The 25,329-nt window shown below is 49.1% G+C and overlaps 1 protein-coding gene and 1 non-coding gene across 11 annotated transcripts in view; both read right to left on the bottom strand.

Annotated features, from left to right (window-relative positions):
* CHD4 (chromodomain helicase DNA binding protein 4) overlaps positions 1–25,084 on the bottom strand; it is a 30,607-nt gene extending 5,523 nt beyond the window's left edge. For 2 of the 10 annotated variants that reach the window (XM_044915474.1, XM_021690769.2), the window contains exons 1-37: positions 24,951–25,084; positions 23,893–24,070; positions 20,210–20,331; positions 19,787–20,002; positions 19,449–19,567; positions 19,086–19,327; positions 18,720–18,847; positions 18,337–18,472; positions 18,005–18,183; positions 17,579–17,818; positions 16,509–16,712; positions 16,183–16,388; positions 15,693–15,824; positions 15,516–15,612; positions 14,431–14,622; positions 13,762–13,962; positions 13,434–13,571; positions 13,031–13,152; positions 12,763–12,936; positions 12,270–12,411; positions 12,052–12,183; positions 11,819–11,936; positions 9,044–9,168; positions 8,465–8,702; positions 8,127–8,302; positions 3,972–4,152; positions 3,801–3,887; positions 3,622–3,710; positions 3,384–3,517; positions 2,711–2,855; positions 2,438–2,603; positions 2,090–2,187; positions 1,849–1,978; positions 1,370–1,441; positions 914–1,051; positions 547–655; positions 302–434 (exon numbers count right to left, since the gene is read on the bottom strand). In XM_044915474.1, coding sequence (XP_044771409.1) covers positions 302–434; positions 547–655; positions 914–1,051; positions 1,370–1,441; positions 1,849–1,978; positions 2,090–2,187; positions 2,438–2,603; positions 2,711–2,855; positions 3,384–3,517; positions 3,622–3,710; positions 3,801–3,887; positions 3,972–4,152; positions 8,127–8,302; positions 8,465–8,702; positions 9,044–9,168; positions 11,819–11,936; positions 12,052–12,183; positions 12,270–12,411; positions 12,763–12,936; positions 13,031–13,152; positions 13,434–13,571; positions 13,762–13,962; positions 14,431–14,622; positions 15,516–15,612; positions 15,693–15,824; positions 16,183–16,388; positions 16,509–16,712; positions 17,579–17,818; positions 18,005–18,183; positions 18,337–18,472; positions 18,720–18,847; positions 19,086–19,327; positions 19,449–19,567; positions 19,787–20,002; positions 20,210–20,331; positions 23,893–23,992 — 5,361 coding nt within the window. In that variant the 5' untranslated portion in view covers positions 23,993–24,070; positions 24,951–25,084. Of the gene's footprint in view, positions 1–301; positions 446–546; positions 656–913; positions 1,052–1,369; positions 1,442–1,848; positions 1,979–2,089; positions 2,188–2,437; positions 2,604–2,710; positions 2,856–3,383; positions 3,518–3,621; positions 3,711–3,800; positions 4,153–8,126; positions 8,303–8,464; positions 8,703–9,043; positions 9,169–11,818; positions 11,937–12,051; positions 12,184–12,269; positions 12,412–12,762; positions 12,937–13,030; positions 13,153–13,433; positions 13,572–13,761; positions 13,963–14,430; positions 14,623–15,515; positions 15,613–15,692; positions 15,825–16,182; positions 16,389–16,508; positions 16,713–17,578; positions 17,819–18,004; positions 18,184–18,336; positions 18,473–18,719; positions 18,848–19,085; positions 19,328–19,448; positions 19,568–19,786; positions 20,003–20,209; positions 20,332–23,892; positions 24,071–24,950 lie in introns of those variants that run through there. The other 8 variants (XM_044915476.1, XM_021690771.2, XM_044915475.1 and 5 more) reach the window with 7 other exon arrangements.
* On the bottom strand, positions 2,273–2,412 carry LOC123325030. Its single transcript, XR_006540198.1, has one exon.
* Positions 25,085–25,329: the final 245 nt, after the last annotated feature.

Genomic DNA, 25,329 nt, shown 5'->3' with positions numbered 1-25,329 from the left:
AATTTTTTTTTTATTTATTTACGTAATCTCTACCCCCAACACGGGGCTCAAACTCACAACCCTGAGATCAAGGGTCGCATGTTCTCCAGACTGAGCCAGCCAGGCGCCCCTGTTAAGTCTTGATTTCTAGTATTTAAGATACTTGGGAGCACAACATTTCACAGAATACAAAGAGTTAAGCCAAGTACACTGGAGAATATACTAGATAGTAAGTCTGCACGACCAGACTCCCTCCTCTCTAGTCCCTTCTGCATTTCAAAGACTGTCACTTCAACACCATATTCCTCCTCATCCTGCTCACCTTGAACCTTCGGGCTAGAAATTTATTCTTGATCTCTAAGAAATTGCCACGATTCATTTCACCCTTGAAAGGTTCATTGAGGATGGCATAGCGTGGGTCATTCTGGATGTCCTGCCACCGGGCATAGCCATGGCTTTTGGAAAACTGTTCAGGAAAAACAAAACAAGGAAAAGTAGGAACCTCACACAGTGAGACCTTTAGAACCCTTCACCGAGAACCTCAGCCTAGACTCAGGCAAAGGATACTTTATGATGCCAGCCAGCAGCCAGTAGTCATGCCGCCGATGCCAGATCTCGTAAGTCTTCTTGGTGACAGTGGCTGCCCGCTCCTCATTCTGCCAAAGGGAGTGCAACTCTGAAGAGGAATTTGGGGAAGGTTGAGGAGAAAAAGAAAGGCAAATATCTGTAAGAATGCAAAAAGCTATTTATTCCTGCCCCCACAGATGCCATCTTAGGAGTACACCTCTGGCTTTCCAACAGAGGCAGAGGAAGGTGCAATCGACTCGGCAGTCCCTCATCTGGTAGAGGTGAAGTCTTTGTACCCTTGCTTCTGACTAGAACCCTAATTTCACTTCAGATCCTTCTAACCCCAGTTGGTCCCTCATTGTCATACCGGTAAAACCACCATCCGCGATGTTGAACATGAAACGCTGTTTAATATTTTTTTTCTGCTTCTCATCATTCAGGTCCTTAGGGGTCTCTCCATTCTGAAGCATCACCTCCTTTTTCTCTTCTTCTTCTTTCTTCTCTTCTACAGGACATGCAGAAAAAAAAAAAAATGTCAGCTCCAGGCAGAAGCATAGCACCTTGGCCCTTACCCACAGCATTCTATGCTCTAAGTATCCAGCCACCTCCACCCTTTCTCCACACAGGTATTTCTCAAAGCTGGAAAAAGGTGCCACTGGCCCATAATAATCATATGCAGGGACAGATTAAGTCTTTTAGCTTGGGATAAAGTAACTATCTGGGTGTGGATGGGGAGAAGCCAGCAGGGTGTCCCAGAAATAAAGCCCTTGCATGTAGTTTTAGAGTCCTTTACAATCACAATCAGCTTTCTCCAAACACTCACCTTTGTCCTCTACCACAATGGGGGTCAGATCTACTGCTGACTTCTCCTCTACCTTCTCCACGTCAGCAACACCTGGGGGGGGGAAACAGATGGCACTGAGAGTGTATAAAGAAGAAGGTTCTGGGGTGTCTGGCTGGCTCAGTCGGTACAGAGCATGCAACTCTTGATCTTGGGGTTGTGAGTTCAAGCCCCATGATGGGTACAGAGGTTACTTAAAAATAAAATCTTTAAAAAAAAAAAAAAAGGAAAAAAAGAAGGATGTTCTCCTCTGACCCACACCATAGCCAACCAGAACAGTCTTAACCCTACATCAATGATTAATGTCATAAGAGATGTCTTAAGGGGTTAAAAACCCTCAAGTTAAAATCAAGGGTGCAGGATTCTCCAGTGTGTCCCTTCCTCCTGATATGTCCTTAGCCCAGCTAGAAGTCCAAGAGCTTCATAGGGATCTGGATGTAATAACTTGAAAATGTGGATACCTTTGGGCTCTGTCTCCATCGGTTCCTCTGTTCTCTCCTTCACCTCTGCCTTTTCCACTTTCTCCTCTCCCTCGGGAGGTTCAACAAGGACTTTTTCGTCCTCTGAGGCAGGGGCAGGGGTTTGTGTACACTTCAAAGGAAAAAATACAGAAGCTGAGGCAGATAGACCAGCAACAGAAAGGATGAGTGGGCTTATCCATTTATCTTCGGTATGGCATCCAGTCACTCCCCCAGCTCTTACCTCAACGGTGGCCTCGGGGGCTGCAGACTTAACCTCCTTTTCTCCTTCTGCACTCTCTTCCTCTTTAAGGCTATTCTCCTCTATTTTTATCCCATCCTCTGCAGATCAATAGAAGTCAATTAATTAGGAAGAAGGTTCGAGATCAGAGAGAAGGTCACGCCTTCTCAGTTGGTCTCATCTTTAATTGTCCTCTCGTGCCTTTAAGAGCCAGCCCTATTCTTAGGACGGCTCTCCTAAACTGAGAGGGAGATTGCTGTGTGTCCTGCCAGACTCCCCTGTCAGAGCTGAGCACAAGAGAGCAGAAAAAGCACTGGCAAGGACAGAAAAGGACAGTACAGGCAGACTTACCAGCAGGTGGGGCAGGTGCAGGGGTATTGGGTTGTGTGTCCCCTGGAGTGGAGGGTGTAGGAGTCTTTGGGGAAGGTGACCCTGGCTGAGACATTTTCTTGTTTTCTTCTACTTCAGCAAGTTCAGGCATGCTCCAGCGCCCATTGACATGTTCAAACTCCTGAACCTGTAGCAATGGGACAAGAAAGTGAAGATCCAATTCCAGCTCTAGGCTCCTTTCCTGTTGGCCCTCTAGTTTCCCCTAGAAACCCTGAACAATGCAGAGGGGCTCACCTTCTTTCGAATCAAGGACATGACACCAATCCTAGTAAGGACATGCTGGCGAGACAGGCCTTCTCGGGGGACACCATCAGCAAAGGTCTCAGCCCCATCTGCTCCTGGCTCACATAAATGTCGCATGAAAAGAGATACATAAGCCCTGTAGTAAAGAAGTGAGAAATGAGTTAAACAGCAATAAGGCCAACTCCTAGATGAGATCTTTCCCACTTATCCTCGACAATAACTCTGGCTCCATCTTGACATAAAGCCTGCCATCACACTGAAGGCCAGTTCTCCAGACCCCACACCACGCCCTGGGTTCTCCTCCAGGGAAGCTAGGAACACAAAGAACCCTATTACTAACAGCTACACCTGCCAACTTCAACAGAGAAACTGCCAATCTCTGCACAGCCTGGACTAGTACCGTGGAATGACCACAGATCAAAAGCTCTTGCTTGGGGGGCCTGGGTAGCTCAGTCAGTTAAGCGTCTGCCTTCAGTTCAGGTCCTGATCCCAGGGTCCTGGGATTGAGCCCCGCTGAGCCCCGCATCAGGCTCCTTGCTCTCTCTCGCTATCTCTGTCGTTATCTCTGTCTCTCTCTCAAATAAATAAAATCTCAAAAAAATAAAAAGAATAAAAAAAAATAAAAGCTCTTGCTCTACATCAGTCATTCCAGCTCTCAACTTACTTGAACTCTTTCTCTGATTTGCCTCGCAGATCTCTCACAAGCCACTGGGTGGTAAAAGCATCCTGAGGTGGCATCCCATATCTCATAATTGCATTAAGAAAGGCTTTTCGCTGACGAGCATTAAAGCCAAGTACCTAGAGAAAGAAGGCGCCTAGGTGAGAGGGAGCAGGCCTTACTCCATCAAAGACCAAGTATCTAGCACTCACCCACCCTCTCCCTAGACTTATATGACACTCACTTCAATATTCCCACCAACACGGGCCAACAGAGGAGGCAATGGCTTATCTTTATCATTCCGCAGGCCCTTACGACTGGGCCTGCGGGGAGCTGTAAGAAGAGAAGGATACGTGAGTGACACTGGTAGGGGTGTTAATCAAAGCGATATTTAAAAAGCTAGCAGAAAGGCATAGCTCTCACCTTCTGAGCGTTCATCAAAGTCTTCATCACCTTCCTCTGAGGCCACTGAATAATCGGACTGGTTGTCGGACTGGTCGTCCTGCCAATCTGGAGGGAGAGAGGGCAGATGAGCGGGGCCCACTGCTCTAGTGGAACGGCCCATGGGTGGGGGGCGGGGCCGGCCACACACACCTCGGTCCTCCTGGGAGCCATCATTGTAGTTGACCTGTTTACGGATTCTTTTTCCTTTGCCCAGATTTCGGGCTAGATCTTCTTGCTGCTGCTCATAATGGTGCCGCAGCAATTTCTCCCAGTAGTCAGGATCCACACTTTCTTCCTGTTTTATGATTTCTCGTTCTACCTCCTCTTCCTCCTGGGACAGAGGGAGGGCCAGGACTCAGGGGTGCTGAAGTCAGCACCACCAGCTACCCCTGGTCCTCACAGTTCCCATTCTGCTAGCTCCTTTTCAGGACTGGACTCTGACATACTTAGTGTGCCTGCTTGGACCTAAGAACTTAAAAAGAAATTTAATTGACAGGACATGGGTCCTCATAATTACATACAGATTAGCAGTCAACATAACTAAAGAAAAACATGGGATGACACTGTTATCACAAAAGAATGAAGAGACAGTATGCTTTCTTCTAACCCCTTTGACTGATACCTATACCGCTGGGAGACAGCAAAATGTAGAAAAGAGAGGTTAGATAGGAAGGCAGAACGGAAGGGCTTCTGAAATGCTGCAAAAGATTTCTTAAGACATAAAGTAGAAGGGCCATAAGCTCTTCTGTTCATTACTTCATAAAAGTTTGCCAACTATGTGCAAAAAAACAAAGCAAAAAACCCAAACAAATTATACATACATATCCTATGTCCCAGTAACGTTTATGCTCCTCTGAAATTCTTGTATTTTTTTCAAACACTTCAGGACCAGTAATTGATTCCAAATCCCTCACATCAGAACTAAACCACTACTAACAGCATAGTAACAGAAACAACCTAAATGCCCATCATTATGGAACTAACCGAACAAATTCCTGGTGGTGGGGAGTGGGCAGAATGGGTGAAGAGGGTCAAAAGGTACAAACTTCCAGTTATAAACAAGTCCTGGGGATGCAATGCACAGCCTGGTAACTACAGTTAATAACACTGTATTACATACTGGAAAGTTACTCAAAGTGGTTTTTTTGTTTGTTTGTTTACTTGAGAGAGAGAGAATGCACACATATGAGCAGAGGGAGAAGTAGGCTCCCCACTGAACAGGGAGCCTGATGTGGGACTTGACCCCAGGACCGAGATCATGACCTGAGCCAAAGGCAGACGCTTAACCAATTGGGCCACCCAGGTGCCCTCAAAGTAGATCTTAAAAGTTCTCATCACAAGAAAAAAATTGTATTAAGTATGCATGGTGACAGTTGTTGACCAGACTTATCATGGTGATCATTTCACAAAATACACAAATATTGAATCAATTTGTTGTATACCTAAAACTAACATTAATGTTGTCTGTCAGTTATAACTCAATCTTAAAAAATAAATAAGCTACAGTACTTCCAAACAAGGATATATTATGCAACAAGAAAAAAGGGAAGGGGAGTCTGGGCTGGCTCAATCAATAGAGCATGCAACTCTTGATCTCGAGGTTGTAAGTTTGAGCCCCACAGTGGGTGTAGAGATTACTTAAAAAAATAAAATCTTTAGGGGGCGTCTGGGTGGCTCAGGCTGTTAGGCATCTGCCTTCGGCTCAGGTCATGATCTCAGGGTCCTGGGATCGAGCCCTCCATCGGGCTCCCTGCTCAGCAGGGAGTCTGCTTCTCCTTCTCCCTCCGAAGCTCCCCCTCTGCTTGTGCTCTTTCTCTCTCTCACCCTCTCATTCGCTCTCTCTCTCAAATAAAATTTTTTTAAAAATAAAATCTTTTTGGGGACACCTGCGTGGCTCAGTCATTAAGCATCTGCCTTCGGCTCAGGTCATGATCCCAGAGTCCTGGGGTCGAGCCCCGCATCGGGCTCCCTGCTCAGCGGGAAGCCTGCTTCTCCCTCTCCCACTCCCCCTGCTTGTGTTCCCTCTCTCACTGTGTCTCTCTCTCTGTCAAATAAATACAATCTTTAAAAAAAATAAAAATAAAAATAAAAAAATAAAATCTTCTTTGGGGCGCCTGGGTGGCTCAGTCATTAAGCATCTGCCTTCGGCTCAGGTCACGATCCCAGGATCCTGGGATCGAGCCCCGCATCGGGCTCCCTGCTCTGCGGGAAGCCTGCTTCTCCCTCTCCCGCTCCCCCTGCTTGTGTTCCCTCTCTCACTGTGCTTCCCTCTGTCAAATAAATAAAATCTTTTTTAAAAATAAATAAAATCTTTTTTAAAAATTTGAAAAAAAAAAGAGGAGGGGAGGTCTTTATGTACCAATTTGGACTAAATCTCCAAGATTGATTGAATGATTGATTGATTTAAAGATTTTATTTACTTACTTGAGAGAGAGAGAGCAGAAGCAGAGGGTAGTGGCAGAGGGAGAGAGGGGAGAGGGAGAGGGAGAAGCAGACTCCCCACTGAGCAGGCATCCCAATGAGGGGCTCGATCCCAGGACTCTGGGATCATGACCTGAGCCAAAGGCAGACGCCTAACCACATGAGCCACCCAAGCACCCCTTATTTATTTATTTTTAAAAGATTTTATTTATTGAAAGCGAGTGCAAGCAGAGGGGGGAACAGGGGCAGAGAGGGAGGGAGAAAGAAACCCAACAGACTCCCCACTGAGCTCAGAGCCTGGTGGGGCGGGGGGGGGGGCTCAATCCCACAACCCTGAGATCATAACCTGAGGCAACATGAAGAGTCAGATGCTTAACCAACTAAGCCACACAGATACCCCTAAATCTCTAAGATTTATTAAGTGGACAAAAGCAAGGTACAGAACATTATGCATAACAAACTACTTTGTGTTTAAAAGAAAAAGGGAGGGGCGCCTGGGTGGCTCAGTTGGTTAAGCACCCAAGCAACTAACTCTTGATTTCGGCTCAGGTCAAGATTTCAGGGTTGTGAGATCGAGCCCCATGTCGGGCTCCATGCTGCGCCTGCTTAGGATTTTCTCTCTCTCTCCCTCCCCCCCCGCCCCATTTTGTGCTCGTGTACTCTCTCTCAAAAAAAAAGGAAAAGGGAAAAAGGTGTTTGTGCGTGTATGTGAGCACATGCACATGTGCATATATATGGATAGATATACATGTAACTTGTATGCACATAAAACACCTTTAGAAAAATATACAAGAAACTGAAAACATCAGTTATCTCCAGGGAGGGAATTAGATGGAAAAGAGATACCTTGTACCTTTTGAATCTTGACCAGTAAATCACTCTTTATTCAAAAAATATGATTTATAAAAGGTAAACAGCAGCTACAGTTACTTATGAGAGAGGACCACCTATATACCTGAGTAGCTGAGAGCAGAGGTTATCAATGGGAGGACCCCCTGCCCTTCCCCAACACTCAGCATGTGCTGCCCCAGCCAATCACCCCCATGCAGCCACTGCCCTGACAGAAACCCGGAGCACCTTACAGGAGGGCTGCTGTGATTGAATACCACTGGTCCACAGACCGAGGTCAGAATTTTCAGCCACAGTTACACACAACCGAGGCTGGCCGCACCACCTCCCGAGGAGAACAAAGATAATGGGTATATGTGAGAAAAACATAGCAAGGGGGATGGTTTTGAGTGAGAAGGGTGAGAAGGGTGAGAAAAGGGAAAGACTACCAGAAATCTATGTCAATTCAAAGAACCCTGAGTTGAGTGGTCTAAAGGGGGGCGACCAGAAGAGAAAGTAATTTTGTTTTTTTTTTATTTTATACTTCACTTCCAGGAGAAAAAATTATTAAAGAAGCCACACATTTATCAGTTTTAGGTTTTTTGTTTTTGGTAAAAAAGATCCAGAAAAGGAAGAGAAGAGAAAAAGGGAAAACAATTCTAATGTTTTAAAAAGTACAGGGAAGTAGGCTGCTTAGATATGTATCTCATCTCTTGCCTTTTCTCCAAAGAGACTTGAGATAGCAATCAGAAGTTTATTTGTAGGGTTAATAAAATACGTAAGCGAAAATGAGATTCTGATAAGGAAGAGCTAATATACATAAAAGTTTTCAGTGTGAAATTTGGCTGTGAGTTTCCTGACAGCCACAGCAAAAATGAGAGCATGACTGCCCATACGTGATAGTATTTATTTTCAAAGGAATAGATAGATCAATTCATCAATGTACTTACTGACTTACCTACAGATGTTTTCCTCTTGTCTCAAATACCATCCTGGTCTCAATAACAATTTCCAGACCAATCACCAAGCACAGCATTGCCTTGGACTCATACTCACCCCCATCTCTTCTTCCCGTACCACGTACTGGGCCACTTTGAACGAGCTCAAATATTCATTCATGCCCTGCAATTCTGTGTCTTCTGTCTCATCCTGATTACGGTCCAGAAGTCGCTCAATGGCCTTGTCATCATAGTGGATAACACTGCTATCTTCTCCCTCTTTGTTGTCTCCTCCTATAAAGAATCAGAGGTCCACACCCTCAAAGTCAGCTTCAGCAGCTGCAGTGGTAAAAAATCCCACAGGACCCTAAGGCCAAGTCTCAAGACCCTAAGTATCAAATATATCCTTTCGAGAGGCCAAACCCCACACCAAAACAAGTTTTCCTGCTAGCTTACCTCCGTCTGTGGCTTCATCCTTAAATAGTTCCTCAGTGCCAAACTTGAGGATGTCATCAAGCTCCTGTTTGGACATGGATCCAGTCTTGGAGCCCAGCCCGGGCCGAACCACGAGATGCGTCAGCATCATCTTCTTCTTTGCCACCTGCGTGATGCGCTCCTCCACTGACGCACGGGTCACAAACCGATATATCATCACCTTCTTATTCTGCCCAATACGGTGAGCTCTGCTAAAAGCCTGAAGTTGGGCACAAAACAAAGTCAGAAACTGAAATAACCATATTTTCCGGCTTCTGCTCTTGCCCTGACATCCACATAATAAGCTAAATCCAGCACGAGGCAGCTTGCTTTCACATGAAACTCTAGAACTCACCCCCCGCCCCAGACCCCACCCTCCATCATGTTACTCCAAATAAGACCACAGCTAACCCAAACTCTCTGGCTCACAATAAGGTAAAAGACATAAAAAGAATCTAATGTTTCCCCCTGAAACAACTAATTCCAGATGGTGGAGTCTTCGCAGAGAACACTTGCATTACCAGTGAGTTACTGTATACAAAGACCGCTACCTCTGCTCACCTGGATGTCATTATGGGGGTTCCAGTCAGAGTCATAGATAATAACTGTGTCTGCAGTGGCCAGATTGATTCCAAGGCCGCCGGCTCGAGTGGAAAGCAGGAAGCAGAACTGTTGAGCACCCGGTGCTAAGAAAGGAACCAAAACACCATTAGAAGTGTCTCCTAAGGGGTGCCTGGGTAGCTCAGTCGTTAAGTGTCTGCCTTCGGCTGGGGTCGTGATCCCAGGACCCTGGGATCAGCCCACCTCGGGCTCCCTGCTCAGCAGGAAGCCTGCTTCTCCCTCTCCCACTCCCCCTGCTTGTGTTCCCCCTCTCGCTATGTCTCTGTCAAATAATAAAATCTTTTTAAAAAAAATCCATGTAATGAGCCACATTAACAGGTTAAAAAAAAATTCTGATTGTCTCAACAGATATGCAAGTGCATCAGATAGATTTCTAGCATTTATTAATGATCAAAAATCTTACATTAAGGGGCGCCTGGGTGGCTCAGTTGTTAAGCGTCTGCCTTCGGCTCAGGTCATGATCCCAGGGTCCTGGGATCAAGCCCCACATCGGGCTCCCTGCTCCACAGGAAGCCTGCTTCTCCCTCTCCCACCCCCCTGCTTGTGTTCCCTCTTTCACTGTGTCTCTCTCTGTCAAATAAAAAAATAAAATCTTAAAAAAAAAAAAAAAGTGTCTCCTGAACTCCAATTAATAAATGTAGAAGGCATGTCAGAAATACAAAACATCATCAGGCAAACACCACGGTAGTAATCACTGTAAGCAAGGTCCACAGACGGATGCTGAAATCAATGTGCAAGTTTAAAGAGAAAAGGTGCATGACCATAGTCTCGAATACCTCCCTCATCCAGTTATGGAATGGGTAAGTCATGAGGGTGAAAGGCAGACACAGAGAATACACTCAGTAATACTGTAATAGCGTTGTATCACGACAGAAGGCAGCTACACTCATGGTGAGCCTTGTCCAATCACTACCTTGCACAGCTGACACCAATGTAACACTCTTGTGTCAACTATACTTCAAATTAAAAAAAAAAAAAAAGACATTTATCAGTATTAATTCTAATGGGAAAAAGAGTAAGTTTACCGTCGAGAAACTAAGTAGATACGACGAACTTAGTGATCAAGGTTAACATCCCCAGTAATGGGACATTAGCAACATCACGTCCTCCCCCTGATATGATGCAATGAAAAGAATACAGCACTGCTTCTATGGCATTCTTGCCCAAAATGTCTACTAAGCTCAACCTGCTATGAGAAAACACCGGACAAACCCAAACTTAAGATATTCTAGGGGCGCCTGGGTGGCTCAGTCGTTCAGCGTCTGCCTTCAGCTCAGGTCATGATCCCAGGGTCCTGGGATCGAGCCCTACCTCGGGGTCCCTGCTCTGCAGGAAGCCTGCTTCTCCCTCTCCCACTCCCCCTGCTTATGTTCCCTCTCTCGCGGTCTCTCTCTGTCAAATAAATAAAATCTTTAAAAAAAAAAAAAGAGAGACATTCTATAAAATAACCAGTGATCCTTGCAAGTACCAATGGCATGAGAGCAAAGAAAAGAATGAAGAACTGTCACAGATAGGAAAGAGACACAACAACCAAATGCAATGGGGGATCTGGTATTGGACCCTGAAATATGGAAAAGGACATTAGGAGGAAAACTGGTAACATTCAATTAAGATCTACAGTTCAGTTACTAGTATGCCATCAATCATCACTTCCTGCTTTTGACAGTTATACTGTGATTATGTAAGGGGTTATTATTAAGAGAAGCTAAGTGAAGAACATATATGAACTCTGTATTATTTTTTCCTACTTTTAAGTCCAAAATTATTTTATTATTTTATTTTTTAAAGATTTTATTTATTTATTTGACAGAGAGAGACAAAGCAAGAGAGGGAACACAAGCAAGGGGAGTAAGAGAGGGAAAAGCAGGCTTCCCGCTGAGCAAGGAGCCCGATACGGGGCTCGATCCCAGGGCCCCGGGATCACAACCTGAGCCAAAGGCAGACGCCTAACAACTAAGCCACCCAGGCACCCCCAAAATTATTTTAAAATAAAAAATGAGGGGTGCCTGGCTGGCTCAGTCGGAAGAGCGTGCAACTCTTGATCTCGGGGTCATGAGTTCAAGCCCTACGGTGGGTGTAGAGATTAATAAAAAAATAAATAAACTTTCTAAAAACTAACTTAATCAAACTAGAAATAAGAAGGAGGGGGAAGAATGGGAGGAGTGGCAGCTACGGAGACAGGTATGCCACATATTTGCGAACTGAGCTTGGTAAAGTCTTGGTCCCTCTCTGGGACTCAAGATACAACGAAGAGGGGTAAATAAAATGCTCTTCGTGTGGCAAAAAGAATGAAGACTCCAAACGGAAAAAAAAAAATCTGCCAGGAATAGTCCAAAACATCCTTTCAATCAAGGCATTCAAAAGCTTTATTCTTCCATATCACAATTGACAAAAACTCTAAAGAACCATAAAGAAAAGCAGACAGACAAAAACAAGTGATCCAGGAGCGCCTGGGTGGCTCAGTCGTTAAGCGTCTGCCTTCGGCTCAGGTCGTGATCCCGGGGTCCTGGGATCAAACCCCGCATAAGGCTCCCTGCTCCGCGGGAAGCCTGCTTCTCCCTCTCCCACTCCCCCTGCTTGTGTTCCCTCTCTCACTGTGTCTTTCTCTGTCAAATGAATAAATTAAAAAATCTTAAAAAAAAAAAGAACAAGTGGTCCATACAAAGACATGAGTCAATGAGAATGCATGGACTAAAACCACTCCCTCCCACTTACCATTGAAGCGATCAATGGCCTCTTGCCGCATGTTCCCAGTGATCCCACCGTCGATACGTTCGTACTTATAACCTTCATGTTCCAAGAAATCCTCCAACAGGTCCAGCATTTTGGTCATCTGGAAAAGGAGCACAGTTCAGTGAAGGGGGAGTCAGATGACAGTTGCTTTCCTCGCGTCGCTGAGGGCAGTCTACTGCTTTCTCCTCAAGCTCCCAGCCCAGCCCACACAATACCTGAGAGAAGATGAGTACACGGTGCCCACCCTCCTTAAGGTTCTTGAGCATCTTCTGAAGCAGCAATAATTTCCCCGATGCTCGGATGAGGGCACTGCCATCATACATGCCATTAGGCATTTTAGGGGCTTCCTGAGGAAAGAAGCCAAAAAGAAACAAACACTGAGCCAAATGGAGCAACTCCAGCGCAGCGGGGGCCGAGAGGAGACAGGGCGTACCATCGCAGCCACAGGGAAGAGGTATGGGTGGTTGCAGCACTTCTTCAGATCCATCACCACATTTAGCAGAGAGACCTGGTTGCCACCACCTCGAGCATTGAGTGCTTCAAAATTTCGAGTAAGAATGTACTTGTAGTATTTCCTACATGGACAAGATGGAGAGAGAAGTCAGACTCGAGAGCCTTTAGAGGACTCTTAACCTTTATATGACTCATGACACAGTCCCAAGGTCTGAGATCTTCCTTCCAACACATCTCACTTTAGGACCTAACGGCTGGAAACCTAACAGGCACCACCGCCAGCACCATCACGTGAAGGAAGGTATTTAACTACATAAGAACTACGGCATGAGGTTTCTGTGTGATCTCGCTTGCTCCCATCACCAGATGCCTGGCAGCAGAGTACAGGAAGGAATCAGAAACACTCTGCAGACTAGTAGGTGTCTAACTACTTGGACAAAATGGAGTCAATGCTTCTGTCCCTTCTGACTCACTTCTGCATAGGGCTCAGCTCCACGCGCACAATCAGTTCTGTCTTGGATGGCATATTCTTGAACACATCAGCTTTGAGCCGCCGCAACATATGAGGGCCCAGCATGTCATGCAGTTTTTTAATCTGGTCCTCCTTGGCAATGTCGGCAAACTCCTCCAAGAAGCCTTCCAAGTTGCTTCAGAAAGAGAAAGGAAAGTGATATAGGAAATGGGCAACAGGAAGAATTAGAAGCAGAATTATCAGCTGATTATGGAGAAACACACACTTACTGGAATCTCTCGGGGGTGAGAAAGTTGAGCAGATGAAACAATTCTTCTAGATTGTTTTGTAACGGAGTCCCGGTCAGCAACAGCTTGTGTTGGAGTGAGTAACCATTTAACACCCGGAAGAACTGGAGAAGCATATGGAGAAGGTGAAATTCAGTGAAAAGAGAAATCTGGGAGATGTCTGCAAACCTGAGCTGTTTCACTGCCCAATGGTTAAGCCTCCACCCCGCCCCCCCCCCCATCTCCATCCCCCTTTTAAGGCCTGGCCACCAAGAGGAATCACAAGTGAGGAGGGAAGGCAGAGACTATTTGACCCTTTCCTCTCCTCCCAGGTCCTCCCCTTAAGGAGTAGGTGGTACTAGAAAACTCAAACCAGAGGCAATAACCTCCCTCCCTTCACTCTCACCTTTGACTGATTGTTCTTGAGCCGATGCGCTTCATCCACAATGAGGCAGGCCCAATCAATGGAACCCAAGATAGCCATGTCAATGGTAATCAACTCATAGGATGTCAGCAGCACGTGGAATTTCACAGATGCCTCTTTCTGCACAAAGAGGCAACCTGGTCACTAACGTTCAACCCCTCCAGTGAAGGTTAACCCAAGGGACTTATGGGGTTTTCCCTCCTCCCAACTGTTATCCTTCTGCCTCACCGCAGGGACTAGAGTCAGAAGAAAGCCGACTAAGACCGCAGCAACAACTCCCTCTAGGGTGGTCTTCCTCCCACTGAGATACCTTCATGCGAGAGGCTTTCTTGCCACCACGAATGGCATTGTCTTCAAAGGAGAACTCATTCTCTCGGATGATGGCACGGCTGTCTTTGTCACCCACGTAGGTCACCACATACATATCTGGAGCCCACATTTCAAACTCCCGCTCCCAGTTGATGATGGTAGAAAGAGGGGCACTCACTAGGAAGGGGCCTTTGGAATGACCCTTGGAGAAAGAAGAGAAGTGGCGGAGTAAGGACTGCGAGCCCCAGCACCCATCTCTACCACTGCCCCCAAGGCCGGCTGAGAACTGGCATGTGTGCTGCTACTCCTACCCTCACCTTTGTCTACGCAGGAGAACGCCTGGCCTACTCCTTCCCACTGCACACCCACCTTTACAGAGAGTTTAGAACCCGACCCCATCCTGTAAATCTTTCTGTGCTAATTCCACTCACAACTCTGCTTATCTAAGAGCTTAAGACTGAGGCTCTATGCATTCACCAATGATTCTACCCAGGGCTCCATCCCTTCAATCCATCTCTGTGTACGTGTGTCTATCTTACTGTCATTCAACAATGTTCTTCAAGTTCCGTGACCAATTTTTTCCTTCCTTTTTCTCTCTCCTCAAGAGCGTGAAGAAACCACAAACACAAAATACCCACATACTAAACAACTAACAGCCCAGCGTTCCTACCTCCTTGTAGAGAGAATAGAGGAAGACTGCTGTCTGGACAGTCTTCCCAAGGCCCATCTCATCAGCCAAGATGGTGTCGGTGCCTTGAGCCCAGGAGAAGCGCAACCAGTTCAAGCCCTCCATCTGATAGGGGTGCAGGGTTCCACCCGTAGCATCCAGGTACTCTGGCTGTCGCTCATACTTCACTGTTGGCTGAAGGATGAAATGAAGGAAGTCAAGAGCTGGCAAGGAACTCCCTTCCTTGCGTAAGACAGCAGATGCTTGCTCCTCACACATCCTCACTAGATCCTCAAGAGCCACAAAGAACTGTGGGAAAGAAGATCCTCAACGGCTACTGTAACTTTGCGTTTGATTTAGGATCCTCCAGGAAGCAGGGCAACTAATCCATCAGACCGACTGAGATCTTGGTCCTACAGATCTCTGACGGAAGACAGCATCATATAGCCTCCCTAGCAATATAGTAATTCTGCTAATCAAGATCCACCAGGTCAATAATCCTATGTTCCTCCTAGAGTCCTCTTTTTTTTTTTTTAAGATTTTATTTATTTATTTGACAGACAAAGAGAGCCAGAGAGCACAAGCTGGGGGAATGGCAGAGGGAGAAGGAGAAGCAGGTTCCCTGCTGAGCAGGGAGCAGGGAGCCCGATGTGGGCCTGGATCCCAGGACCCTAGGATCATGACCTGAGCCAAAGGTAGATGCTTAACCGATTGAGCCACCCCCACATCCCTAGAGTCATTTTTTTAACCTTAACAGTCCTTATGTTATATTCCACAAATTAAACCCAGAAAAAATAAGCCATGAATTAAGAGTCAGAAGACCCAGGTTCCAATACAAGTTTCATAAAAGCTTAGCTGTGTGACCCATCCCTAGGTAACACTTTCTCAATCATAGAAAATACCATCTCCTATGTTTTTATTTTTCTGATGATGCAAAGAGAAAATGATGCTAGCATTTCTGTCGTTTAGAGGTGTGGAGGAGTGGGGAAGCAGTCTAGCTCTGACACTACTACTGGCAGAGCCGCACTAAAAGCACCATCCGTAGACTGGAGCACACACTGTACCCTCCTTCTTCTGCCCCAACTCACATCAACTGTAGGCGTTTCAGGAGGCCTCTCCAACTTCCTCAGCTTCACCTTCTTGAGCTTCTTGCCTGGTCGTCCTTCCTCACCCCTCATTAACTCCCTAAAGAAGACAGACATCACACAGCTACCCAAGGTCCTTCCCGGTAAGAACCAACTCCACACCTCAGCAAAGCTACCCACCTGTGGTTCCAATAGCTCTGCTTGAACAGGTCGTAGTCCTGTATTTCCACATCCTCGCTCTCCCAGGATGCCTGATCGTAGGGCAAGTCCCGCCACTTGATCAAGTAGTGGACGTGGCCCTTCTTGTCCACACTGAAAGGTCAAGGAGAAAAAAATCCTCACAGCCAGAAGGCCACTTCTCACTCTCAAAAAGTGCCCAAAATGCACGTTCCAAACTAGACTTCTAGGAAGGCCAGATGCCACACGTATTTAGAATCTCTACCACACCAGTCTCTGGACCTAAAATTACACCTAATCTATAGTTTTCTCCTATGGCTCAAATACCAAGATTCAGTAAGATAAGAATAATAAAATGACATATCTCTTCCAAGTTTAAATCACCGGTGACATCCATTTTCTTACTCCCTTTGGCAGCAGTCTTCCAATGGATATGCTGCCTGCCTCCAGTACGCCCAAGACCACCACCAGTCTGGCCCAGCTCCACTGGTACCTGTGGTTGAGAATTCGGTGGATCATCATCCACTCAGGTTTTATCCCATAGCGATAGAAGCGTTCCTCCATCTCTGCAAATTTAGGGTCTTTGTTCTTGCGCTTCCGGCTCTTCTCTTCATCACCACCAAAGTCCCCAGAAGGTGGTTCGTCCATATCATTCTTCCGCTGATAGTTTCGGAACATCACTTGACAGTGCAGCTCCAACTGCAAGCAGGAAGAGACATCAGCCACCATGGAGTGGCATCCGCTCCTTCCAGCCACAAGGCCGTTTCTCATGACCCTCTTCACTGCAGCCCCCAGATCTCTAGCCTATCCCAGGTTTACCTGCAGTTCAGACACCCAGGAGCAGTGCCAGTAAGACATGCCTTGCCATTTCACAAAGAACTGCCGCTCTGGCCGCCCCTCCAGGGGCTTGGGAGAGGGAGTATTGGGATCAGCATCTGGAGGCCGAGGCACTGGTGTGGGAGATGGTGGCTGACCCCATTTCCAGATTAGAATCTTCTGAACTTTGCCCTTAAGAGCTGGACACTGACAGAAAAAAAGAATTCAACAACAAATCATTACCGAGGAGAGAAAATGATACAGCCCATAGCCTCAACCTTATCAAGGGATTATTAAAATCTCATTTCAAGAGATGCCTGGGTAGCTTAGTCCATTAGGAGTCCGACTCTTGGATTCAGCTCAGATAACGGTCTTGGGGTCATGGGATCAAGCCCCGCATTGGGGCTCAGTGTGGAGTCCGCTTGAGATCCTCTCCCTCTCCCCCTCCGCACCCACCTCCATTCGTGCTCTCTCTCTTCCTCTCCCTCTCTCTTAAATAAATAAATAAATAAATAAAATTCTTAAAATCTCATTTCAAGAAGGACCATTCTAGCTAAAGAATAACAGAATTCCCTCTCCACTTCTGGACTTCATCCAGAATTTGAGTGACACTATCACTCCTATCTGTTTAACAGAGCCAGTAGCTAGACTTCAACAATAACCCAGAACAAGGAGAGCACAGAAAACCCCCAGACCTAGAGCCCAGAATTCCTCTCGTAAGCAACTGAAAAGCAATTAAGTGACCCTATTAGCCATTCTAAACTACCAAGACCCCAAGGCTGGGTGTGAAGACAGAATGGATGCCCTAGGCTAGAAGAACACTGCTTTAAGAACACCCCTTAAAAGAGCTGGCAAAGCATCAACTCTTCTGTTCAAAGTTAATCCTACATTTTCCCAAAGCTATCCCCAGACTACATGAGAAAGGAAAATAACCTGTCTCAGGGCTAAAGATAGACTTCTCCAATGACCTCTCCTGCACCCCAGCCCCCGAAAGCCTACATATAAAAGAGGTATACCCTTCTGCTAGACCACACTACCCACACCTCCCACCTTGGCTGGGGTCAGTCACTCACCGTACAACGGGGACAGAGCCATTCGCCATTAGGGATCTCTGGAAGTGGGGGGTTCAGGCAGTGGATATGGTAGGATGAAGGACAGGTGTCACAGCAGAGCAACTCCCCACCATCCTTACAGACACGACAGAATTCCATATGGTGGTCATCCTCCTCTTCTGGGTCTCCTCCAACCTCTTCCAGGATCTCCTCACCCTCCGAATTGTCCTCTTTAGCCTCCCACTGGATGCCTTCCTTCTCCTTCAGTAAAGGACCACAGAGTCAGATTATTACCACCCCCCACCCACCCAAGTCGGAACCACACCCAACATTCTTTTGAATGCTTCCCAAAGTCCACACCAGCAACACCACCCAGGCCCAAAAGATCTCTATCACCCCACCCTTCCTCTTGAGGGTTCCAAAGGGCCACAATGGCCAGGTACTCACGCAGTGTGGGCAGCTCCACTTGCCCTCAGGAGCCTTCTCCATATCTGGATCCAGGCAGACCATGTGGTAAGCTCGGGGACAGGTATCACACAGGATGATCTCACCGCCTTGCTGGCACACCTCGCAATAGTCCTGGTGGTCTGTCTCATAACCATCCACAGCAGTCACCTCCTCCTCGCCTGGGCAAGGAAGAGGGAAAGCCCAGTTATTAGAAAAAAACTACCTCCCCCCACCCCTTCTAAAATAAACCCAACCCCGATCTCCTTAGGGAGATTCTTCCCCAGTCATCCCCACCCCATCCCATCACACACAGACCCAAAAAAGAAACACACCTTTCTTTTTCTTTTTAGTGGTTCGCAGTTTCTTGCGGCTGCGGCTACTGCGGCTGGTGGAACCATCAGAAACGGAATAGCTATTGATACTGGCATCATCGAAGTCAGACTCTACATCCAAGTCATCATCCTCACTCTGGCAGAATGAGAAGAAAGAAGGTTAGAGCTTGAAGCCAACAGGAAGGAGAATGCTAGAGAAGGGATCGCTCTTACTAGGGGTGCGAGAATCCCAGCAAGGACGGTCAAGTAAGAAGCCTAGTCATCGTGTTCTAGGGCCAACAGTCCCCACTCTTACGTGCCTACTGCGAAGGCTAGACCCAGACATAATGTTAACGTCGTACTAGATAGGGCACCCTCCCCACAGGGGTGGGCTGGGCTCTCACCGAGGATCTCTTACGCTTAGAACCAAAACCTCCCAGCTTGATTTTCAGGGGAGCTACTTTCTTGGGTTTAGGCTTCTTGGCATCGGGTACACGAGGGCTGCCTTTGGGCTTCCTCCGAGCATTGGGACCTAAAATCAGAAGAGCACAAGATTATATATTCCAAATGCACGACAAGGCAGAAGATGGGGAAGATAATACAATGTTCTCCACCTGAGCCCAGCTTCCCAAATTTCCCTCGTAAATCCAAGATTCATTTCCCCCTCACACTCCTCTATCTGGAGGCTGACAGAACAGCATCCCCATGCTTCCTGTGTCTTCAACATCCCACACCCACACCATCCCGCCTCGCAACGGGTCCCATTTCACCTTTGCCCTCCTTGGTCTTGGCCTTGCGGATAGGCACCTCCACAGGGGGAGGAGGTGGGGCAACTTCAGTGGCCGTCACCATGCTCTCCACCACAGCCACCGCCGCCGCCGCCGCCGCCGCCACTGAAGCCCCAGAACTGCCTTTGAAGGGATTGTTGGTGCTGAACTCACGCCACTTTGCACCCAAAACCATCATCATCTTGGAGACAGCAATCTTGGGGTTTTTGGCAGCAATGAGAGGTCTGGTGGAAAAACGGACAAGAACAAAGAGGAAAAAGTTTAAGAATAAAAGACAGAGAAAGAGAAGCAAAAAGATATTATACAAACACTCTCCTCCCTGGGGCCCAAGACCCTCCTGTTTACCGGACAAACTGGCTGAAGGCCTTGTAGTTGGTGAGGGTGCGGTAATCCTCCTCTGAGAACACATGGTCAATGTCTTCCATGCCCCAGTCTTCTAGGAGCTGAGCGGAGGATTTAGGCTCCTGCAGAGAGAGCAAGGTCAAGGACCTGACACCTAGTGCCCACACTTGCTAAAGGGAACCTGAGCTGAGACAAAGGCTTGCAAGCCCAGGGGAGGGGAGCGGAGAGAAAATCATTACAAACGGGGAGAGAAGACACTCGAAGGGGCAGTGCAGTCTCTGGGGGACAAAGGACAGGACTGTCGACAGCAAGCATGGAGGACAGGACAGAGGTCAAGGCACCTTTGAATCATCGTCATCATCATCCTCCTCCTCCTCTTCCTTCCGCTTGGATTTGCTCTTCTTTTCTTTCTTAGGTCCAAGCTTCTTCTTCTTCTTCTTGCCAGGGGTATAGTCGCTGCCCTCACTGTCTGAGCGCAGAGCCACCTCTTCCTCCTCCTCCACAAACTCCGGCCCCTCCCCAGAGCTGTCCCCCAGCTGCCGGCACAAGAGCATACGCTGGAGCAGGGAAAGGGGAGAGGGAGAGGGAGACAGACACACACATGCTACACACATGCTGACCTCAGGACAGCCCTGAGGCTCATCCCCAGGACCTGGGCCCACCACTCTGGAAGAAGAAACAAATGCCCCCCGCCCCTCAACCGTTCTCATCAGAGCTTCTCCCTTCTTCTTCTTATTCCCCAAAACATCCAGTCACCCACTCACCTCCTTTTTTTGGCGCTTGCTCTTAGGGATTTTAGGGTCCCGAGGTTTCTTAGGCTTTTTCTTCTTCTTGAGCTTTGGAGTCTCTGCTTCTGACAAATCCTCTTCTGGGTCCTCCTCATTTTCTACATGTATTTGGCAGAAAGAGGCAAGTAGAGAAAAGATCAATAGCAAAAGGTTAGAGCCTAATCCAGAGGCTTTAGACTATTCCCCCACCTCTTGTCCCAGATTCCACTGAAGAGAACTGCTATACTCACCACAGAAGGAAGCTGATACTCAGGACAAAAACAGACAAAGAGAGAGCTGTATATACCCAAAATAGGCCTGTCAGGCCAGATCAGGCCCACCTCGGGCAGCTGTCCAGACCCCTGCCTCCTTTCCCTCATCCCTAACAGGAGTCCTCTATATGTTCACCAGTGCAGCTGAAGCAAGCTGCTTAGAATTAACCAAATAAGAGAAATAGGTCTAGCCCTCCTCCAACTGTCCACCAAATATCCTACAAACCAGGGAATGAAAATGAAAGGTCCTACCCATAAGGCAAAAACGAGAGAATACACCTTCACTACATTCCCAGACGCTATCAGTCCAGGGGTCCCAGAAACCACACCCTTCACTACCCACTTTGGGTCATCATTGCTTAAAACCACCAGAATCCTCAAGCCCCAGGTTCAGTTGTCAGCCCAATATCACACCCACTCCCAAACATAATTTCCTTTCCCCATCTCCAGCTCCACTGTTCCTCCCCAGCTTCTCCTGGGTCAGTAGCCTCTTCTCCCCAGGGGCCCAAATCAGCCCAGCTGTCACCATCTCCTCCACACACCACCCCCCCATCCTCCTCCCATCTGGCTCCACCTCCTCCCCTGGCTGGGAGCACACACAAAGCCTGGGGTAATACTGAGAGCTCCTGGGCAGAGATAGGTGGGAAGGGGCACAGAGGGGGAGGAGAAGGCCAGGACGCAGCTTCCTTTGTAACTAACACACATTCACACCACCTCCCTCCTCCCTCCTCTCTCTCCTTCTTCCTAAGCCACCCCCGCCCAGGGAGGGGGGGAGTGGAGAAGGGAGTGGAGAAAAGGAGGGAGTGCCTCACCCACTGAGGAGAGGGAAAATGGCTCCTGACCGCAGAAGCCAGCCCAGGGCACCCAGCTGCCAACATAGGACAGGAAGTAGCAGGGGAGGGGGATGGGGTTGAGAGAGGTAGCCGAGGAAAGACTACCCTCACAAAGACTTCCCAAATTACTACCTGGCCCCAGGTCCACATGCCACTTCTCCTAACACCTATTCTGGGATGACACAGTTCTCAAGAGGCCACTCTTAATGTCCTAGGCAAGGAAACCCAAGACAAACATGAAGGGTAATACAAGAGGGACTGGGTTACTCCCTCAATCGTAATTATTTCTCCAATCATCAAAGCTAAGATTTAACAAAGGCTCAGTGGAGCTATGATCAGAGCATACAACCTTCTCAAATTTTTGATATCCAAAGTATTTACCTTGAGGAACGGGAGCCCACGAGAAGTCTCTACAACTCAGTTTCCTCCTCACCACCTACCTCCCGAAGAGTCCAAGCCATAGATCCTAAACTACCTCTCATAGATTAGTAGGAGCCACCTAGCCAACAGATGGGAGTGATGTCTACACCAAGAAAAAAGGAGCAGCACCTGGACAGTGCTGGACAACAATATGCTTCCTTCAATCCTACACATGCTCTTCGCCCCTGACCCCACAACTAGCCCTAAAATGCTTCTGGCTCCGCCCTTCCTGAGCAAGGCAGATACTAGGGAACATGAGACATTAAGCTTGACAAAGCACCATCAGCCTCCCCCCACTCAGCCCAGGATCAGGCCAGGCATAAGAAAGCCCCTCCCATTCCCTTGGGAATGGAACACCAGCCTGGATCTCACCAGAAAGAACCATTTTCTTCAGGCTTCTCCCCAGCAATCCCCATGTCGTCCCCCTCACTAATCAGTTACAGCTCTTGGTTCCTCGTCTCCCTTACCTCCATAAAAGCTGGATATAAGGACAAACCCACGCAGGTGAAGGGAATACCCATCCTCATAAGACCCCCAAACTTCTCAGGCAGATAATGTGCTGAGACAACATGCAGCAAAGTAGCTGAGACATAAAAGATTTGGGAAAGGGGCAGGAATGGGGTGTGGCAAGTGGAAAAACTGGGTCATGCTACAGCTTGGGGCAGAGTTCACCCTGGGAGCCTGCACAGCTCCCAATCAACACGGGGGCAGCCCCAGACCAAGGGGCCAATGGGAAGCCAAGATGTGGAACCAACATTGGCTGGATAGCACTACTACTCCTCTGACCCCTCACAGAAAGGATCAGATCATATTACCTATACCACCACCCCACCCCCACCTTGGGCAACAGCACAGAAATTTGCCACCTTGGCCTACACAGTGATGAGACTCAAGCCTAAGTTTCTTATCCCAGCAACCGAAGACTCAGTAACAACACTGACCCCTCTCCTAAGTGGCCTCAGTTTCAAACGAAGACTTCCAAACTCAGAAGACACCAAATGTAGAAACACCTTTTCCAGACCACCTCAACTTGCTGCTAGAGCTAAGGAGAGACAAGGCAGAAGTGAAATATGTTTGATGGGAAACAAAAAACAGGACCAGAAAGCTCCGGAATTAAAGGAAAAATAAACATAAGCAGAGAAGATAAAAAAATAGCATGAAAAAAAAAAAAGCTCGAAAAAAGGTCAAGGAAACAAGTAGGTGACTTAGCTAGAAGCTCTTTAAAAGACAGACGAAAGAGACATCCACTTAGACGCATGACATCAATCACCATTTGAGAAGAGACAAGGGCTACTCCAATCAGGCAGGGTGATTATAACCATACGGGTTTGGCCAGTCCAAGGAGCCACCCCCAAACACAGACAGAACAACCCCCAACACACCTACACAAACACTTCATGCCACCAGCCCAAACCCTAGGCTCCCTGCAGGGAGGCAGAAGCCTCTAGGAAAAAAGCCTATATTATGTCCACTTGCCATGGGAAGGGGGAGGTGCCCAGGGTGTCACCTCTGTTCTTTTGCCCCTCCCTAGTATATCCTTCAGGCTGTGACATCCTACCACTAGCCCCCATCATTTCCCCACTTGAAACATTCCAGCAATCTGCCTGGCTAAAAGCGCTGCACATCCCAGCTGAGGAGCGCAATTCAAACTTCACACAGTTGAGACAGCACAGAAAACCGGTAACTGATCAGAAGCTAAAAATAATCAGATAGAGAGTAACCAGCACTCCCTTTCTCCTTTCCACAGCAGCAACCACAGGATCCTGCTAACACAGATGACCTGCAGATCTCCAACATGCAATTCTCAACACCCACCCCCCACCCCCACCCCGCCTCCAGGGGTCCCAGCCACCTGCATTCCTCCATGGACCCACACAAGGTAAGGTCGGCCAGCCCAGAGAGCTCCCTCGACCGGGAATTGCATAGCATTCCTGAAGACAGTGCAGCAAGCTTGCATCTCGGTCCCAGAGCCCAGGAGGCACATGGCTTCCACCCCCTCCCACAAGAGCTCCGCAGAAGGGAACCACTCCCTTCGGATGCCCTCCACCTCAGACTCTGCACAGAGAGAGAGAGAAACTCAACCCTGCCTCACCAGAGTCGCTAGGGAGGGCCCACATGCCTCCTTCCTGCCCTGGGCCCTTGGGGAAGATGTTACCTGGGTGGGGTGGGGGCAGGCTGTTGTTCAAAAGTGCATCCATATCTTCCTCCTCGCTGCCCGCCGAGCAGGGGGACGGGGAGCCCAGGCCCGACGCCATCCCCTTCCGCTCCCGGCCAGGGAATTGGCCCAGCTGCTCCTGCCTGCGGCCTGGGGCCCTCTACACTGGCCCGAGTCACTGTGCGGGGGAGGGGGGGGAAGAAAGAGAGAACAGTCAGTGACGCGCATTGTCCCCCTCCCCCACACCCACCCGCTCTTTCCGCCCACCACCACCAGCGGCCCCCCCACCCCAGCCACCCTAGCAGGGCACCCGAGCCACTCAGGCTGAACTTAGTTCCACACTCCTCGAGGGCAGCCCGGAAGCCGGCTCCCCAACCGGAGCCCCCCGGATGAGCGGGAGCGACGCCCCCGAGGGCAGGCTGGTGCAGGCGTGGGGAGGGGGAAAAACCAGGCTGGACCGAGCAGGGTGTGACGGGGGGGGCGGGGAGGGAAGGGGGTCCGAGTGGCCACGGCGCGGGGGGGCCCGGGGGAGGCGGCAGGCGGCGAGGCGCTCGGGGACACAAGGTCACTTGGGGGTGGGGGGGCGCCTCCCTGCGCCTGGGGAGGGGCCAGTCCCCAGACAGGGCAGCTCTCCAAAGGCTGTCCTCTGGGACAACTCAGGTTCTCCGGAGGAGCTGCGGGGCCGAGGGGGCGTGGAGGCTCGGGCGCTCCAGGGGGCTGGAAGCTGGGACGCGGGGGGCGAGGGAGCGCCCACCGGGCAGGGGGCCGGGCCACGTGTCCCGGGGGGCAAGTGAGCAAAGGGCGAGGGGGCGGGCGCCGGGCATTGTGGGAGACCAAGCCCGAGGTGGGAGTCGCGGGGAGCAAGACTCGGGCCGGCTTAGGGCGGGGGTGGGGGGGGCAGGGCGCCCTGCAGGCAAGGGAAAGGAAGGGTCGGCTCCTCTGGGCAGGGGGCGGTCCGCGAGTCCGGGACGTCTGAGGAAGAGGTGGGTGGAGGGATGAGCTTGGGGGCTGGTCGGGCTGAGAGAGGCGTCTCTTTGGGAACCCCGTGCTCTCCTCACCCCGGAGCCGCCGCAGGTCGCGCTGGGTCCGGCCCGGTGTCACTCCCGCTCCGGCTCCTCCTCGCCGCGGCCGAAGGGGGGAAAATGGCTCCGGCTCCGGCGTCGCCTCTTAAAGGGCCCGAAACACCGGCCGGGAAATCCCACCGCACAGGCCCCCCCCCCCCCCGGACAGCCCATAATAACCTCAACCAACTCCAACCCCCCCCCTCCACTACCGCCACCCTCCTCCCTAGGTCTCCCGGGCAACCCCCGCCCCCTCGTCGCTCAGGCAACCGTTGGCCACGCCCCCTTCGAGCGCGCGCGCGCGTGTCACCCGGGCAACCACCCACCTCCTGGCCATCCCATAATACACACGGACACCCCCCACCACCACCCCCCC

Source organism: Neomonachus schauinslandi, chromosome 5, assembly GCF_002201575.2.
Source record: "Neomonachus schauinslandi chromosome 5, ASM220157v2, whole genome shotgun sequence".
Taxonomy (NCBI): domain Eukaryota; kingdom Metazoa; phylum Chordata; class Mammalia; order Carnivora; family Phocidae; genus Neomonachus; species Neomonachus schauinslandi.
This window is presented reverse-complemented; position numbering and strand designations above follow the sequence as displayed.